Source organism: Astyanax mexicanus, chromosome 7 (genome assembly GCF_023375975.1).
Source record: "Astyanax mexicanus isolate ESR-SI-001 chromosome 7, AstMex3_surface, whole genome shotgun sequence".
NCBI lineage: Eukaryota > Metazoa > Chordata > Actinopteri > Characiformes > Acestrorhamphidae > Astyanax > Astyanax mexicanus.
Genome location: NC_064414.1, coordinates 28,319,714 through 28,337,425, shown reverse-complemented (window position 1 = coordinate 28,337,425; position 17,712 = coordinate 28,319,714). Strand labels below are relative to the sequence as shown.

Here is a 17,712-nt window from a genome sequence, read left to right as displayed (position 1 = left end):
TACTAAGATAAACGGGAAGCTGATTACATGTGTACATTACACTATAGTTGTTATATTACACTATGTATACATTTAGATCATATGTTCCCTACCAGAAAACCCAGCTAGATCATCCAGAGGCAAACATACCTTGTGCTGGAAGGCTAGCTCGTTAACTAGCTCTTGACCAGCATAGGGTATATATTTTTTTCTGGATGACCATCTGGTCCTGAGTTGGGTTTATAGTAGGGTTTATATTTAATTTTATTTTTGCCCATTTTGCCCACCTATTATTTTCACCAGCCCGCCACAATATAGCACTCTAAAACCTGTTTAAGGGTGAACTATTACCAGGCAGAAATACTAATAACAGTCAGAGGAAAAATAAACATATTAGTAATAAAACTGTTCACTCCAGTGAAGCGTTTTAGCCGGGAAACAGTATAAGCTGCAGATATTTGCTTACAGATATCATCCCTGTCTCGCTCTCTCTCTTTTGTCTGTGCTGGGCTGCTCAGTCCGCCGAGTCTCCGACCTGCGCGGGGAGACGCTGCTCCCTAACGGCTACTGACGGGAAAACAACAGCCGCCATTAACCAGACTGAGACAGCTCACACTCATACAGCCGGTCCACTCAGCTACACCAGCAGCGTTTAAACTAAGACCCTGAGTCAGAACACTTCAATGAAACGCCCTTTAAAATCTGCTTTTCCTGACTGTACCCGGTTAACTGTTAACGTGGAATGGCATGTTAGCCAGTTCTGCGTGTACATTCAGCGAGGCGTGGAATCCAGATCAGGCATAATCAGGGGACTCGTGTAGCAACTATTGGGTCACAGCTCTGAGGATCGTCTTCCAAACCCACCAGGAAGGATGACAATCATTAAATTTACCACAGACCTTTAGAACACAGTGATAGCCTACACACTAGGAGTCAAAGCTGTCATCATTTAGATCATTTCATGATGATTTAGTGGTCATTAAAATGTATTTAGGTCATATTGATGATTAGAAAGTACACGTGCTGATTTGTATTTGATAAAAAGCACAGGTATACAGCAATAATTTATTATGTACACCACTAACAATCAGTCATAGCACAATGTGGGCTGTGTCACAATGCTTAAATATCAAACTAAAATAATAAGATAGTAGCTCCGAATAACGACTTACCTTAAAGTAATGACTTAGTATCTCAAAACAACAGATTAGTATTCCAAAAACAATGGAATAGTCATTCAGAATAATGACTCCGTATCTCAAAATCTAAAAAAAAAAAACAAACAAACAATGGAATAGTATCTTAGAATAATGACTTAGTTTCTCAAAATAATGAGATAGTATCTCAGAATACTGACTTAGTATCTCAAAATAACGAGATATCATTTAAAGATATATATATATGGCTCCCACGGCTATACTTTTTATAGCTGGATTTGAATATACATTTTTTTATCTTTTTTTATATATGTAGTTTGTGTTTTGATTTACTGTGCTGTGTTTTTTACAGTACAGTGCGGACAGCGCCGGTGCTCTAGGTGGCAGGCGTGTGTGAGCTCGTGCAGTTGGCTCATGCGCTTAAACTCACTTGGCGCCAGAAGCTCCGTGGCGCCAGCGCTTACACACACACACACACACACACTCACTCCGAGAGGGGGAGAGAGAGAGGGAGCGGGCGAGCGAGCAGACCGCAGCAGCCGAGCTGTGCAGACCAGACGAAACGCAGGCGAGCAGAGACCCAGAGGCCGCTGGTGGTGCGGAGCCTGCGGACAGACCGAGGGGTTCTTATCTTGGACTTTGAAGAGCGACCGAAGGACTTCCACAGATCGGAGAGATCGGTACAGTTCCTTTTGTGTTGCGATCGCTAGAGCGGGTATAGCTGCGGATTATCTGGTAGCTGCTAGCTGTAATCCATGGTTTCAGATTAAACGTTGCAGTCTGGCTAACGTTAGGGGGCTAACTAGCTTTGTGCTACGGTGGCATTTAGGTTATTTTGCTGCATTTCGTTTTATTTACAGTTAAGCCAGTGTTGAGGAGTTAAAGCTCCGTGACTTCTTGCGCTTCTTATATCGTTAAAATCCGTGTTTGATCGTGGTTTGGGTCGAGCCAGGAGGAAAACCGAGCACGTCACTAAGCTCTTGGGTAGGTAGCAATGGCGGTGGGTAGCTGGTACTGCGCTAGCTTAGCGAGCTTCCCTTTAGCAGGACGGTAGGCCATGTTGGTTCGCCCCAGCTAAAGAACGATGCTACGAAATGTCGTCGTTAGCTAACTAGCGCTATTTATCCGCGCTGGTACCGACGCACTTCTAGAGGACCAGATTGTGAGTTTCAGCAGTTGTCGGCTGTTATCAGTGTGTTGTTTTTTTTTTTTCCAACCGGTATTATGTCGATACAAAGCCCCGCGCGGCTGTGTGGTTATGTAAGATGGGGGACGCCTTTCCCGGGCTTTTTGCGAGGCGCTTTCTGCTACGGTTAGCCATTTTGGTAGCCATCTCTTTTTAAGTAGCATTTGATATCCACCCAATTTTACCAAGAACAACTACTTTTTACAGTCAGTACAGGTGCCTCTCTTCAATATAACACGATTTTCGGTTGTTCTTTGACCATGGTTTTAATTTGCCCACGGCGGAGCTCCGTATCGGGGCCCAACTGCGTGGCTACATGCCTCTGTGTGAAGGGCGGAAGCTAGCGGCGGCCATTTTAGAGCTAGTTAGCTCTTCCAACCTCATTCGCACAAGATGCCCCCCGCTAAAAGCAGCGCTGTAATTCTGAGAACCGATACAGTCAGAGTCTTCTCCCAGGACGGAGGCGAAACATCAAACTATAAAACAAAACCTAGCTAAACATATTAAACACTAAAATGAGTAAATACATGAAACGCAATCAACAGTTAAGACGTAGCCAAATTGCTATAGCTAGTTAGCCAGCTAGTTAGCTGATATTGCATGCTTCATGAAGCTAACTAGCGAGCTATTTAGCCAGCTAGCTCTAGCTAACTTAGCGAGCTAGCCAACAAAGACATCCCAGTGTGTCCAGTCAGTCAACAGTTACAGATAAAATTTACAACTTTCAAATTTAAAGTTAAACTTAAAAAGGCATTGATGCTATTAATAATAAGATTCATATACATCATCTGATTTAAAATCTGATTTTAATATTTTTCATAGGTGTGTAGGTTAGCTAAACGTTGGTCTCACAGGTACACCTAGCCAGCACTGTTAGCTAGCTAGTTAGCTGCGGTATTAACTGTCCACTGGCAAGCTAACACTAGCCAGAATTTAGCAAAACAGTAAATTGCTAACTAGCTTAATGGTAATAGCCAGGTAGCCTTGTCTGTTAGCAGTAATTAGGCACAGACTTGAGTTTGTTTTGGCAGTTTTACTTTTTGTAATTGTTCTGTACTTTGCTATTTGTGTCAGTAATCAGTTTGTTAGTCTTGTAAATATAAAAGTTTGAGTAAGATATGTTTTTGAATCATTTTGATCACTCTAAAACACCTGTGTTTTTATGTTAGCCTGATGCCCAACCTAGCCATCTAGCTAGGATTTTGCAGATAATTCTTTAACATTATTATGTGTTGATGCAGCTAAATAAAATTTTATGTAATAAATTCTTTAACATTTATTATGTGTTGATGCAGCTAAATAAAATTTTATGTAATAACCGATTGCACATTTTAGCTGCTTCTGAATTGTATTATGTGCATGTGCAATATTTAGTACCATATGCATCTTTGAAAGTATGCAATGTTGTCATTTTCCAGAGGCTGACATTTTATTTGCATTACCATGTTGAATTATTGAGTTCTGGTGAAAATCCCCAGTTTGACAAAGTCTACTGCAATATTTTCCTTATATTGTACATCTTTACCAATAACTGTTATGTCTGTTTAGATTTAATGTTCTTTTATCTAGGAAAAGAGATTACTGAAGTGCTGTTTATTTACACATAGGCATGCATCTGCATTTATTGTTATTGTGTTGTCTTGTCTTTAACAGGGAGGATACCTCCTGGCTCAGATTGACTTGGAAAGGTCTTACTTTTTTCTTCTGAGATTGTTAGCGGTGCTCCTAGAGCAACGCTAAGCTTCACCCAAGCTTAAAAACGGAAGTCGTCAGGCTGGAGTGCGTCCTGATGGCTGAGTCAGAGACTGAGTGTGACACGCCAGGCCTCGACACACTGGGGTCTGAGTGTGTCATAGCGCACACGCAAGTTGGGGACTTGCACTATGCGGCAGAGACTGAAATCATGACCCAAGAGGACAAGAGGCTTGACCTAGAGGCCATTCATGGAGACCTGGGGGCTGTGACCTGTGTGGATGCAGTAACGGAGACGGACCATGACTACACAAAATCTGAGGGGCATCATGAGCCGCATTACTTCACGAGTGCTGACATAAAAGGCAATGAGGCCTTGCTTGGTGAAGTCCTGTTGAAAGCAGAGATGGGTGGAGCTGCTGAGCATGTGGTAAAGGTTGAGTCGGACCATGCAGGAGAGCTAACGGTGGAATCAGAGAATGGTGTCATAATTCACGAAGCCCATGGTCTGCAGTGCAACGAGTGCGGCGAGATATTCGGCAGCATGACTGACCTGCACCAACACTTTGAAATTCATAAAGGCACGCAGCCGTACATTTGTGTGCACTGTGGCGAGAGCTTTGCTGTTGAAGCTAGTCTGAGAGGGCATATGAAGATTCATATGAAGGAGAAGAGCTATGTCCCCACTGGTGTGGATTTGGTTGGCAAAGGAGTCATTGATGCATTCAACCTGAAACCCCACCAGATGATGCACTCCCCAGAAAAGCCACACAGATGTTCTGAATGTGGTAAGAGCTTTGCTGCAGCTATCACACTCAGAGAGCATATGAAAATGCATTCTGATGACAAACCCTACAAGTGCACCCAGTGCAGGAAGAGCTTTGTTCGCAGACGCCATCTAAAGAAACATCAGGAGCTGCATGCTCGCGAAAAGCCTTTTAACTGTCCCCAGTGCGGTAAAGGCTTTGCTACTTCTTCTAATTTGAAACAGCACCAGAAGACCCATGCTGGTGACAAGCCACATCGATGTGCACAGTGTGGCAAATGTTTTGCAGCTGCAGCCACTCTGAGAGAACATCAGCGAATTCATTCTGGTGAGAAACCCTACAAATGTAATCAGTGCAGGAAAAGCTTTGTGAGGAAACGCCACCTGAAGAAGCACCAGCTGGTCCACCAGGGTGGCAAGCCCTACCGATGCAGTCAGTGTGACAAAGGTTTTAACCACTCTTCTTCCCTGTCAAGGCATCACAAGGTTCATCTAGAAGCTAAGATGTATCCCCAGCCTGACAAGGAATTCCCCTTTGATACCCCTATGAAGAGTAGTCTGCCCACTGGTGAAAAGCCATACAGCTGCAACCACTGTGAGAAGAGCTTCAATCACTCATCATCGCTATCTAGGCACCAGAGAACTCATTCTGACGGGAAAACGTACACCTGTGGTCACTGTGGCAAGAGGTTTAATCATTCCTCCTCTCTTGCAAGGCACCAGCGTGTTCATTTGGATGAGAAGTCCTCCTATAGTGCTATTCCATCAGGAAAGGGATTCCCGCATACTACCATCTTGAAGCAGAGAATTCTGCAGAGTGAGAAGCCGTACCGATGTTCGCAGTGTGGAAAGGGTTTCAATCATTCTTCCTCCTTGTCTAGGCATCATAGAAGTCATATTGATCAGTGAGCTTGCCACTAAGGTTTTGAAAGAATTTTTGCAATCTCTCTCAACTTGGTTTCAAGCCAACCTTAAACATCTTTTTTGTTAGTTTGTCCACAGAGAATATGATGTAAGGAAAATCTCAACTTTATTGTGAGCTTTTAGGAGGATCTCGATGCTCTTGAAAGTAAGCTTTTGGCTAAGTACTTTACCTTCACCTTTTAAGAGCGATGAATTTCAATAAGTGGCGAGACTGGCGTTGAGCTAATACTGATCTGCCTAATGTGCATATAGAGCTTGCTGTTTTTAATTTGACTCCTGTAAGATAATGTAGACAAACGTAGCGATTTCATGCTTAGTGACTTGGGCCAGTTATGCTCCTAGGATGTACCTTAGCTCAAGCCTGGTTTGGGATTTAGGCATAATTGGTGACCAAGTAAAGCAGATTTTGACTTAACTAGTCACTCCCCTGTCCTTGTATCTTTACCCATCCCATCTTAATGGGCTGTTCAGAAGCTGATATCATTTGTAAATAATTGTTTTTTTGTTTTTTATATATATACATGTGTATAGGTGATTAGTGTGCAGTTCTATGTATTGCGCTCCCACCCTATTTTGTTTTTCCCCTTTGTTTCTGATGTTCTGATGATTCAGTCAGTCTTAACCATCTAAGAGATAATGAAGAGGGGATGAATGGTGCTTGAGAGGGTTTCTCTAGCTCCAAAGAAGCAGAGTGCAGAATTGGTAAAATCTGTTCCAACGTTCAGCAAAGTCACATAGACTGGGTGTGTAAGAGAATGAATCCAAGGGGAGCAAGTTATTTGTCACATACCCTCAGTGATGTGCTTGTGGCCACGCCCTTACCTGTTGTTCACTTTGATGTGATGCATTATCCAGCTTGGTTGTAAAATGAGCGGCAAGGAGCTTTGTAGGCCTGCAAAGACTGTTAAATGAACAGTTTTTTTTTCTAGTCCTCCCTAACCATTTTTGTTTGACTTGTGAACTGATATGATCACACCTTGATTTGGCAGATTAAGAATCACTGTAAACTGCAAATTTTGTCTAATTCAAGCTAGCGGTCCCTTTCAAATGTTGCTTTACTGGTTTTCTTTGGTACTCAGTCATTTGTTTCTAATGGGTAAATTGTGCATACTTGCGTACAAACGTATTCCTTGCCATTGCTGTAGAACTATTCAGTCATCCATAAATATATATATATATATATCCTGTAGTTAACTTATATTCTGGACACATGCAGCAAATTATCAAAATTTAGTGTAATAGATTGTGTATACTTATCATTACAAATAAAAAAAAATATAGCTTGCTCTGATTCAGTTTTTTCAAAATTCCATAATTATGCGCTTTCTACTTGCAGTTCTGTGTATGGAAAAAAAATCTTTTACAAACTGATGTATTTTTTTAATATGGTTTGGGTAATCTGAAAGGGAAATGAAAGGAATACTGTTTTTATGGGAGTGAATGTTATATTGACCTTTTGCTTTTTTTCCATTTGAATAACAATTGTGCTTCAACTCATAGCATAGGCTTATTCATTGTGTTAGATAGGTGCCTTATTGCATGCTGTGTAGAAATGTATGTTGAGCTGTAATAGAAAAAAAAAAAGATTTTTTGGCTCTTCCTCCCTTTGTTCCTTTACATACTAACCAACATATTTTACTTTGACTTTGGGTAATTTGTTTTGCTTCTATGTATATGAATATCTGTTTACACTGTTACTGCTGTCTTTTAATTTCCCTGTCAGCTGGCCTCATTGTAGAGTAACTAGAGGTTAAAATGAGAAGTTACAATGCCATTGATTTCATATTTTGATCTCCCTCTTTTAAATGGTCAGATCTTGTTCCATGTCTCTTCCCCATCTATGAGTGGCACACATGGATAAATAAAGGTTCTTGACTATCTGTTGACCTGTGTCTTGGTTGATATGACGAGAGAATGAAGATTTTTGTGAGAAATGTTACTTAATTATGGGGTGTTGGTAGAAGAACTCTTGATACCTTATCAGTAATATTTAACAAAGTTAAAAACTGGAAAGTTATTTTAGTGGTACCCTCATGTTCTACACAAAAAATATGCTTTTCTCAAATGAGATCAGAGGTAACACATTGAAACACGATTTAAAAGGTTTCAACTGTATATCACCATGTAACACATAATAATCAGTTACCAGTGTAGGCTTGGATATATTTAGGCCCGGGTGTGTATTTAGGTTTTTAAGAATTTATGTAGGCTTGTTATGTTAGGTCTGCACTAGATATCAACTCTGGGGTGCGCTGTTGGATTTCTGTCCTCTCTACAGGATTATGTTCATCCTGACTCCTGAAGGACTGAAGCAGTTACTCCAGCAATCATCTTGCGATTTTCTTTGGGATTGTTTGACCACAAGAGGGCCAGAGTCCAAAATGAATGGAGGTTCATATGGAGTTTAAGTTTAATAATTGTTTAATAAATTATAATTCTCCTACTGAAACCATTTTGAATTTTCACAACAGATGTTTCAGCCCTGTAGACAAAATGTAAAAGCTTTTAACCCATAAAGGCGCAGCCTCCTTTCTGGATATTGATGCCAAATTAAAAATTGAATCAGATAAATTCAATGAGCAGTTCATCAGTCTTTTTTTTATTGTGGGCACATGACTGAAAATATTAGTATTTTGTTTTATTAATCATTGCTGAACTAGTGACTTGGAATGCAAATATTTTATTGTTAAGTATTATTAAAATGGACATGTATTAAAAAAACACTTAAAATGAGCTAGTTTCTCTAGCACTGACCCAGCACTACATTTTTCAAATAAGGTCGAAATAATTAATTTAACACATTTATGCACTGTCCTGTGATGCTCTCAGGATTTTCAGTATATGCCTCTGGGGGCTTTATGGGTAAGTGAAGGACGGACAAAGTGCTGCAATGAATTTTCAACATCTTATAAGGGGTCTGTGAGACATGGCCTCCTTTTGGGTTAAGCTCCAGTTAATAAGCATTTTAAGTCCAGTGCTCTGGGTGTTAACTCCAGCATCAGCTCACCAACCAGTCACTGCAAAGTAGCAGTGATGCTAGTTCCTTTACTGCCTAAAACCAAAGAACTGTACAAAACCGAAACATACAGTTAAGTTCTATTTGCTATGTAGTTAAACCCTCGTAAGTGATTAATAACTATTTTTTTTATTTGAGTTTAGCTCCATTTACATTCGTTCATTTTGGACTCCCTCTAGTGGTGTGTAGTAATTATGTGATATTAGGAGGGAGATGATGAGCGGGCAAGCTCTCCATAATTCGGCTCTGCGCACATTTTTCGTAATTTCCTTATTAAGTTTGTCTCCCTATTAAAGTCCTTAGTTACACTAATTACTTAGTGTACTAAGTCCAGCTGCACCACTAATCCGTATATTATGTCGTAACGAGTAATAACTAACTTCTGCGCAAAGTCACCGAATAACAAATAAATAACACGGAAATCATAATGTTGCCATGGGAACGCGGTTGTCAACCAGTATATATATATATATATATATATATATATATATATATATATATATATATATATATATATATATATATATATATATATATTTTTTTTTTTTTTTTTTTTTTAACAAACGAATAAACAAAAATGACCAGTTCTGATTGGTTTTACGGAAACCTTTTACTCCATTAGGACACACCCTATTTTTATAAGTATTCTCACAGCAGAACCTAATAAACAAGTATAAAAGGAACAGTGTGTTTTGGTTCTACAATGAGTAAATTTGAAAAACATTTTCCAGGAATCAAATTTGAAAAACGGCAAAAAATATACGTATCTACATGCTGACGTCTTTGGGAAATTTAACTAGAAAAAATGCCAACCTCCCAAAACAATGCACTAAAACATGGAGAAGTTGTCTATGGTCAGCTGAAAGTTGTGCGCAAAAGTAATTTCCACAGTCTGACGTTTCCAGGATGTTTTGATTCCAAGGTTCCCTGGACCCGTATATTATGGGCTATATAAAACTTCAGAGGATTTTTTAAAAGCAAAACAGTGGGCTGGTTACAGTTGCCTGAAAATGCAAAACAAACATACTGTTTTAACAGTAGTTGGATGTTGACATATATATACAGACTCTTATTACATCCACAGTTATTTAAATTCTTAATGTTTCGACAGCCACAAAATATTCCAACAGTCATTCTCAGACAGCTCATGTAATTAACACTGAATAGATAATATAAATAGAATAATTATTTAAAAATCAGAAATGTCACAAACAATTTGATGGGTTTTTCTTAGCCCAAACACGCTAAATGAGAGGAGTTCAACTGATTGTAATCATAGGACATGTTTAAGTGTACAGAAAAATTACAGTAAAGCGCTGTTGTATGTTATACTTGTGCACACATAACACTGCACACAAGTTTCAAAGAGAAAAGGAAGTACAAATATTATAAAACTAAACTTTTACATCATGTTACATAAATTCTTTAGACTCTTAATATGTTCTTTGCACTCAAGAATCTCTACACTGTAAAACCCAATGAGTTCACTAAACGCGAAACTTTTGTTCTAACCAATTACCAAAGAAATTTTAAGTTCATGTAACAACATTTTTAAGTACAGACAATTGCTTTGCATAATAATTCTACTTTCAATATAATGGTCAGGTAAATCACAATTGTAGATTTATATTTAATCTTATCTTTGATTTCATTCAAATATTTTTTTATATTAATAGAAAATAGTTTTACTATAGAGTAAACTATATACAGCACACAGCCAACACAGAGTTACTGCAGCTCAGAAAATTATATGGATTCTTACAGCCTACAACATAAGAGGCCAAGCAGTTATTCATAATGTATGATGTACAAGTTTACCTAAGCTAGCCTGGGGGGAATAACTACACACTGATGGTGAGTGTCAGAAAATGAGGGACACAACCAGTATGCAAATAGATTGTGCCAGAAGCCAATGGAATAGAAGCTGCCAATGGCAAAAGACTAAACTAAGGTATTATAAGTTAATTTGAATATAAGATCTCTGTTTGAATGTGTATGTGCCCACAAATGTTCACCTAACGCAACCCTTTTTTTTTTTTTTTTTACATAAAAAGGTATAAATAATTTGAGTTCAGACAAACAGTGGGTTTCCATGGATGCTTGTCTGATAATGTCTATTCTGACTTTTCACGATTCCACACATGCCAAAAACCATATAAAGAACTGAATTTGTCATGATGACGTGAGACGCCCGTCTTTTTTTTTTACAGAAGCTGCATGTGAAACCTCAAACCAGAAATTACACTGAACTATGGATATTCCATATCAGGTTCCCTAAATGTAGTGCACGATATAGTGAATAGGGCACACTGACAGTTGAACAGATGAAATACTTGGTAGAGTGTGCAGTGAAAATGAAACTGAAAGTTTCAAATCAATAAATGCTGGTTGGTAGTATTATCTCATTTCGCACGTGCCATCCGTTAATTCTTATTTAATCAGTTCCTTTTTTTTCACGCAATGCAGCACAACAGGAGTTATTCACCGGGTTAACTTCACACACACACAGACATTACAGTTGAGATCTTGCTCCTGTAATATGACTACTTTTTGCAAGAACAGACACATATTAATCTACACAGTTTTCATTCTAGTACACATTGGAATTGGAGAAGAGTGCCAGGTATGTTTTAAACATGTTTAATATTATAACTTATATACTTCTAAAACCAGGTAATGACATGACATGCTTGATAAGAAAAAATAATTAGCTTAATACTTTACATATAATATGTAGCTTTAGCTGAAGTAATCATGCCAAAGGATTTGAAGGATGCTTTTGAAAACATTTTATGACATTTTATCTATATTTAATACACAAGAGCTAGTTAATAATTAGACAAACACTCAGTGATACTTTTACAATTTTGATTAAAGCAGATTAAAAAGCATGGACAATATTCATGTGAGGGACGGAATCTCACCTACATACCTACCAGTTTACCTTCCTCTGTGAAGATTCTGGACTTCAGTTTTAATTTTTTGCCCACTTTGAAGAGGTCTGTATTCCCTCAGCTGAATGATCTGCAACATCTTGATCTTACAAGGTAAGTGAGGTTTGTTTATGAGGTGTTTGATCACTGATAAGCATTTTTTCTCCCTACATTAAATTGATTTTTATGTTAAAGTCTTTATGTACGCTTGGCTTTTCAGATGTCATATTCATCATATTGCTGATGATGCTTTCCTCAATATGAAGAACCTCATTACTCTAATTCTCACTGGAAACCCTGTCTCATATTTCGGACCTGATAGCCTTAATGTGCTACATAAATTACACAGATTAGTTTTGATGGACTCTGGCCTGTACTCTTTAAATGTCCGATTTAACAATCTCACCAAGCTTCAAGAACTAAACATTGGAACTAACAACATTCAGTCCATGGCTCTTCCACCGTTCATGATACACTTTGAAGACTTTAACTTACTGGATCTGCATGCTAATAACATTTCTATCTTAAAAGTAAATGACACAAATATTCTTCAGCAGATGAGAGGAAATCTCACATTGATTCTCTCAAGGAACCCGATATTACACATAGAACCAGGAGCGTTTCAAAACATGTACCTCAGAGAGCTTAACATTCGCAACGCCTTTGCTTCACTTGATGCACAAAGGGATGGTCTAAAAGCCCTCAGCGGTCTTAATGTTGGCAAACTTGTAATTGGAAACTACAGACTGGATTACAGGTCAAAAACATCTGATGGTGATCTTAACGGCCTCTGCCTGATTAATTTTGAAGAAATAGATTCTCTCTGTGCTGGTTGGTCAGCGTCTGAATTACAGTGTATTGTCAATGCAACAAAAATCTCTATTGAAAGAGGAAATGTCAGAGCAATAGAAAATGTTCCATTTCAGCGAGTTAAAGAACTCCGCATTGTTGCCAATTCCATACCTGTATCACTGGAACTTTCCCATCTAGAAACATTAGAAACCTTAGTGGCAATTCAGACTCCAAATATACTTATTGTAAGAATCAGTGACATGCCCAGGCTCCAGCATATAGATCTAAGTCAAAACGGAGTAGACATTCGTAACTGCTGTGAAAACTACTTCAAGAGGATGCCGAATATTCGCAGCCTTAACCTGAGTAACAATAGAAATATGTATCTGAGCAAAAACCCATTTTCTGGACTTTCTACATTAGAAGTTCTGGACTTTCACCAAACAACTTTGGGAGGATTAGCTGCCAATTTTAAACTTTATAAAAAGCTCTGGAATGTAAGATATCTGGATATTTCATATATAGGGTTTATGTTTAGAAGCACTATGAGCTTTGGCAGTTTGAGCAGGTTAAAAGTACTAAAAATGGCAGGCAACCATTTTCAAGGAAATGCGCTGAGTTACTTATTTGAAAATCTCACATCAGTGGAATACATAGACATCTCAAACTGTGAAATTGACAGCATAGCCTGGAGAACATTTAAAGATCTTCCAAGATTGCAGCAGTTATTGCTTAATCAGAACAGATTGATGGTTTTGGATTTTGTAACCCATCCAAATTTAAAAGACTTGAGATTATTAGAAGTTCACACAAATATTATTGCTAGCATCCCTCTTAATATCCTACAAAATCTACCAAAAAATCTCACTGTTCTTGATTTGTCCTTTAATCCTATCGATTGTTCCTGTTCTCAAATTAATTTTATATTATGGATCACTAGCCATCAGCAAATCTTCCCCCAAAAAAATAACATTTTATGTAAATCACAATCACTGGGATCAAGGCATAAAACTATTGACTTTGACGTTGAAAGCTGCATACACATCAGAAGACCTACTATTGTTACGTCTATATGTGCTGTGGTTCTTCTGGTTCTTGCTTCTTTCTTGGCCTACAGGTTCCAGTTTTACCTGCGTTATGGATATATTCTCCTTAAAGGTTATAGAACCTCCAGACAACAAGAATGGTCCTATGACGCGTTCGTGATTTATTCCAGTAAAGATGAATGCTGGGTAATGGATGAACTGGTGGAAAACTTGGAAAATGGAATTCCACCCATACATCTTTGCCTCCATGTGCGAGACTTTGAAGCAGGCAAGGCCATCACCTCCAACATTATAGACGAGGGCATTATGGGCAGTCGTAAAATTATAGTGGTCGTATCTAAACACTTCACTGACAGCTCTTGGTGTAGATTTGAGTTTGAAGTGGCCCAGTCCTGGCTAGTGACACAAGGCAATCCCAACATCATCATCATAATTTTGGAAGATGTTGAAGAAGAGAAGACAAAGAAAGTGTTTGGGCTTCACAAACACCTGAAAAAGAACACTTACCTGAAGTGGAGCTCAAATCCCATAAATAACACAAGATTCTGGATTCGTCTCAGAAAAGCTGTTATAACATAAAAAAAGTTTTGTCTTGTTTGTGTTTTACTTTTTCTGTTTACATTTCTCAATGTTTCTTAGTTTCTTAAATTTGTCTGTAAAAACATATTGTGTAACTTAATATAAAAAATATGTTTTTGTGTTAGTTATTTAAATAATACTTAAGATTCATTTTTTGTTAGTTTTACACTTTACACAGCTTTATTTTTTAAGCCTACACTGTAAAAAATATCTGTTTTCAGATTACAATAGCTCTTAATAATTTAAGTTCTTAAGTTCTGAAAGTGAATTAATAAATCACATTTTACTTAACAATACACTGATGTGTTAAATAAATGTAAATAAACAAATAAGTAAGCAGCTGGGACACACCCAATATCAAAATTATAATAGTAATTGCACAGCTATATTAATGCACTGGCAACAATAAGTCATACAAGAAAAGTGTAAAAAAAAACAAAAAACAAAAAAAAGCAGCCAGCTTTGATTCCACAAAGAGAGATAAAATAAAAACAGTAAAAAGAGTTATAATACTACAGATAAAATTATAAGAATCTCCAGCTGTTTGGGAGGATCAATTGGAAAAATGTTTACCCTCACTGCAGCTTTTTTTCTGATTTAACCAGGAAACTCATCAAAAAGTTCTTTGGTTAACTGAAAGTAAGTTCACACACAATACACAGAGAAAAGATTGTTTGTTTCCATAGTCTGATGTTTCTAGGATGTTTTACTTACAAAGTTAAGCATCAGGATCAAGTTCAAGACATGCAGAAGAAAACACACTACTCTAATGTAGTAATTGGCCAGCAAATGGGTCAAGCTGGTTAAGTTGACTGTTCAGCTCTGAATAGCATAGATTATCTTTTAATTTGAGGTTGATGGTTTAGCTGGTTTACAAGCATGATCAACCGGACCAGACAACCACTATGACCAATCTTGTTACACTAGTGAAAGAGCATGACCAGCAATACCAAGCTTGTTAACCCTTACCAGTGTAGGTTATGTTTTCATCTTTAGCATCCACTACTGATGAAAACCAAAAGATTTGGTTGAAAAGAGCAAAATTTTGTTCTGATTAAAATCATAGACAATATATAACACATTTAATATAATACTTTATACTCATACACACTATATATAATGCAAATAATGCTAATTATCAACCAAAGAGTTTCGCTTTGAGATAAGGTGAGGCTGTCTTTAAAAAATGCTGTATTTTATTACTTTAAACTCATAAGTATTTTTTATTTTGTCGTTTATTTGCTACAATTTGTTTCATACTTCTTGTGATCTAAGGATTCTATTTGGGTACAGTTTGGTATAGGACATGTCGGACTGTATATTTTATAATTCCATTTTATATTGTCTCTTACTGCAAGTCTTTGGTTTGCGATTAACCATATTACATCTCTCATGTTTTCAGATATTGCTTTATTAAAAATATTTTCAATTCTTTGTTCTGACTCTACACCATTTAAACCATTTTATATAACTATTTCACCATAATTTATTTCATTTAATGTATATTTTTATTCGAATCAAAAACCCAGTTTATTTGACGTACTTTATGTTTGTTCCCAAAATCAGAGAACATTAATTTCTAATACTGTATCTAATTATGCCTTTTTTCCCGCGAGGGAGGCCGACGACCGCCGGATTGGCAGGTGTCAGGGGGCAAAGGTGACAAGCCGGCCCGCGGACGGTTTATAAAAATATAATCGAAACTGAGGACCGTCCACGGCCCAGGGAAAGCAGCTCGCGGGCCGGTCGCGGCGCACCAGCGCGGAGAAAATGCGTCCGCGCTGCCCGGCAGTCGTCGGCCTCCGTCGCGGGAAAAAAAGGCGTAATTAGATACAATATCTTATTATAAATTATAAATTAAAGTTTTCTGATTTTTGGAAAAAATATAAAACACATCAAATAAAGTGGGTTTTTGATTCGAATAAAATTATATAAATTATATACACATTTTTAATTGTTACAGGTCACAAGAAGTAGGGAACAAATTACATCAAATAAACGACAACATAAAAATCACTTTTGATTTAAAAGTAATAAAATACAGCATTTTTAAAGCCTCAAAGCGAAACCTTTTGGTTGATTATTTGGTTGAACTATGGACATTTATCAGCAAAAATGAGACAAATGGAACAATTGATGTGTTGTAAACAATCTTTTTAATATGTTGTGCACTTGGATATTGTTTTGAAATGTATATTTTAATTTAATGTAAGATTTCTTAAAACAATCAATAAAGTATAATAAACTGTTTACCTCTTAAGGGGTCTTAACTGCTTTCATTATATATTTCACTATATCAGCGTTCATTATATATTTCCTGTTTGGAAAATTTCTACATCTTTCAGGCTTCTGCTACACTTAAAAACCTAATCAGACCAGGGACTGTAAAATATATACTAAATAAGGCTGTATTGTTCACATTTGACCTGTGTCTTTAAATCAAATGGAACCTTTATATGCAAGCAACAGGCAATTAATTTAAAAACACATAAAATATTTTGTTGTGTGTGTTATTCCTTGCAGGCATTATTTAAAAGTGCAGAGAAACAGGTCATCCACGTCCAAATTATATTTATATAATTATAATGGACAGTGTACTTGCTTTTAACATTGTAAAAATGTAAAGTAAATAATAATTTCAATTTGCCAGGCTTTTTAAAATTATTTTAATTATTTTTGTTTTTGCCTTTAGCAGTTATCTATGTAATTGCCAACCACGACTTGGAACTCAGAGCACCTGTTCAAATCAGTGTCGGCCATATAAAGACTCAATCCGAGCGCGTCCGGCTGCTTTGGTGTTGTGTGGATGTGTTAAGAGTGGAAAGTAAATGAGTGGAAGAAAGACTTTTTAAAAGTAGAGGTGCGCACCATGTTTAAAATGGTGTCAAAAAGCAAGCATTTCCCGCAACACCAAACAAGCAAAGTGGCAAGAAATCACTAATATGGTAATAATATTTTTTTCCTGCACAAAATAAACTATGCATTTTAATTAAATGGTAAAGGTTGATGCACCTGAAATGCATAATTTCAGTGCAAATAAAATATTGTTGGTTTCCATTACATTCACTTTACAGGAGTGATTTCAATAATTGATTTAATGAAGAAATAATGGGGGTGCAATATTTTAAATATAGTTTAATACCAATTACTTAATTTACTTTATGTTAACTCAACAATGTATTACAATTTTATCTAGTTTTGAAGCAATGAGCAAAATCATTAAATTAACCACATTAACAGAATATGAAATTGAATTTATAAATGAATACAGTGAACTTATCATTGCACAATATAAACTTAACAAAAAGTACATGTGTTCCAAAACTAACTGCAGTGGCACGTAGCAAACATCCCAGCGTTCCACTGTGTTTTAAAAGGTGACTTATAAAACTGTTTTACATTGAAATGCTCAATTTTAGTGGACAAGACTTAATATAAATTTCACTTAATTTGTACACTGTTGGTACCCAGCTGATGAGTCAAACCCATCAGCGTGGCGAGGCAAACCCAGATTTGTGTTAGCTGTGAAGTAGTTGCAGAAATTCAGCTGATTTGCAAGCAATATTTTTTAGTGAAATGCGCTCCTTGTAGAAATTGCCAACTGCAAATTAAATTCCCTGACTAAATTAGCTATAGCCAGTA

The 17,712-nt window shown here is 37.1% G+C and overlaps 1 protein-coding gene and 1 pseudogene across 1 annotated transcript; both read left to right on the top strand.

Annotated features, from left to right (window-relative positions):
• The first annotated feature begins 1,580 nt into the window (after positions 1-1,580).
• On the top strand, positions 1,581-7,588 carry si:ch211-198a12.6 (C2H2-type zinc finger protein). The gene is made up of 2 exons (XM_007240262.4): positions 1,581-1,816; positions 3,976-7,588. The coding sequence occupies exon 2, from the start codon at positions 4,112-4,114 to the stop codon at positions 5,687-5,689; it is 1,578 nt and encodes a 525-aa protein (XP_007240324.1). The 5' UTR covers positions 1,581-1,816; positions 3,976-4,111; the 3' UTR covers positions 5,690-7,588.
• Positions 7,589-11,591: 4,003 nt separating this feature from the next.
• On the top strand, positions 11,592-16,047 carry LOC103039990 (toll-like receptor 4; annotated as a pseudogene).
• Positions 16,048-17,712: the final 1,665 nt, after the last annotated feature.

Bases quoted from the DNA above. Each gene is read 5' to 3' on its own strand.
- si:ch211-198a12.6 (XM_007240262.4), top strand. From the start codon at position 4,112: ATGGCTGAGTCAGAGACTGAGTGTGACACGCCAGGCCTCGACACACTG.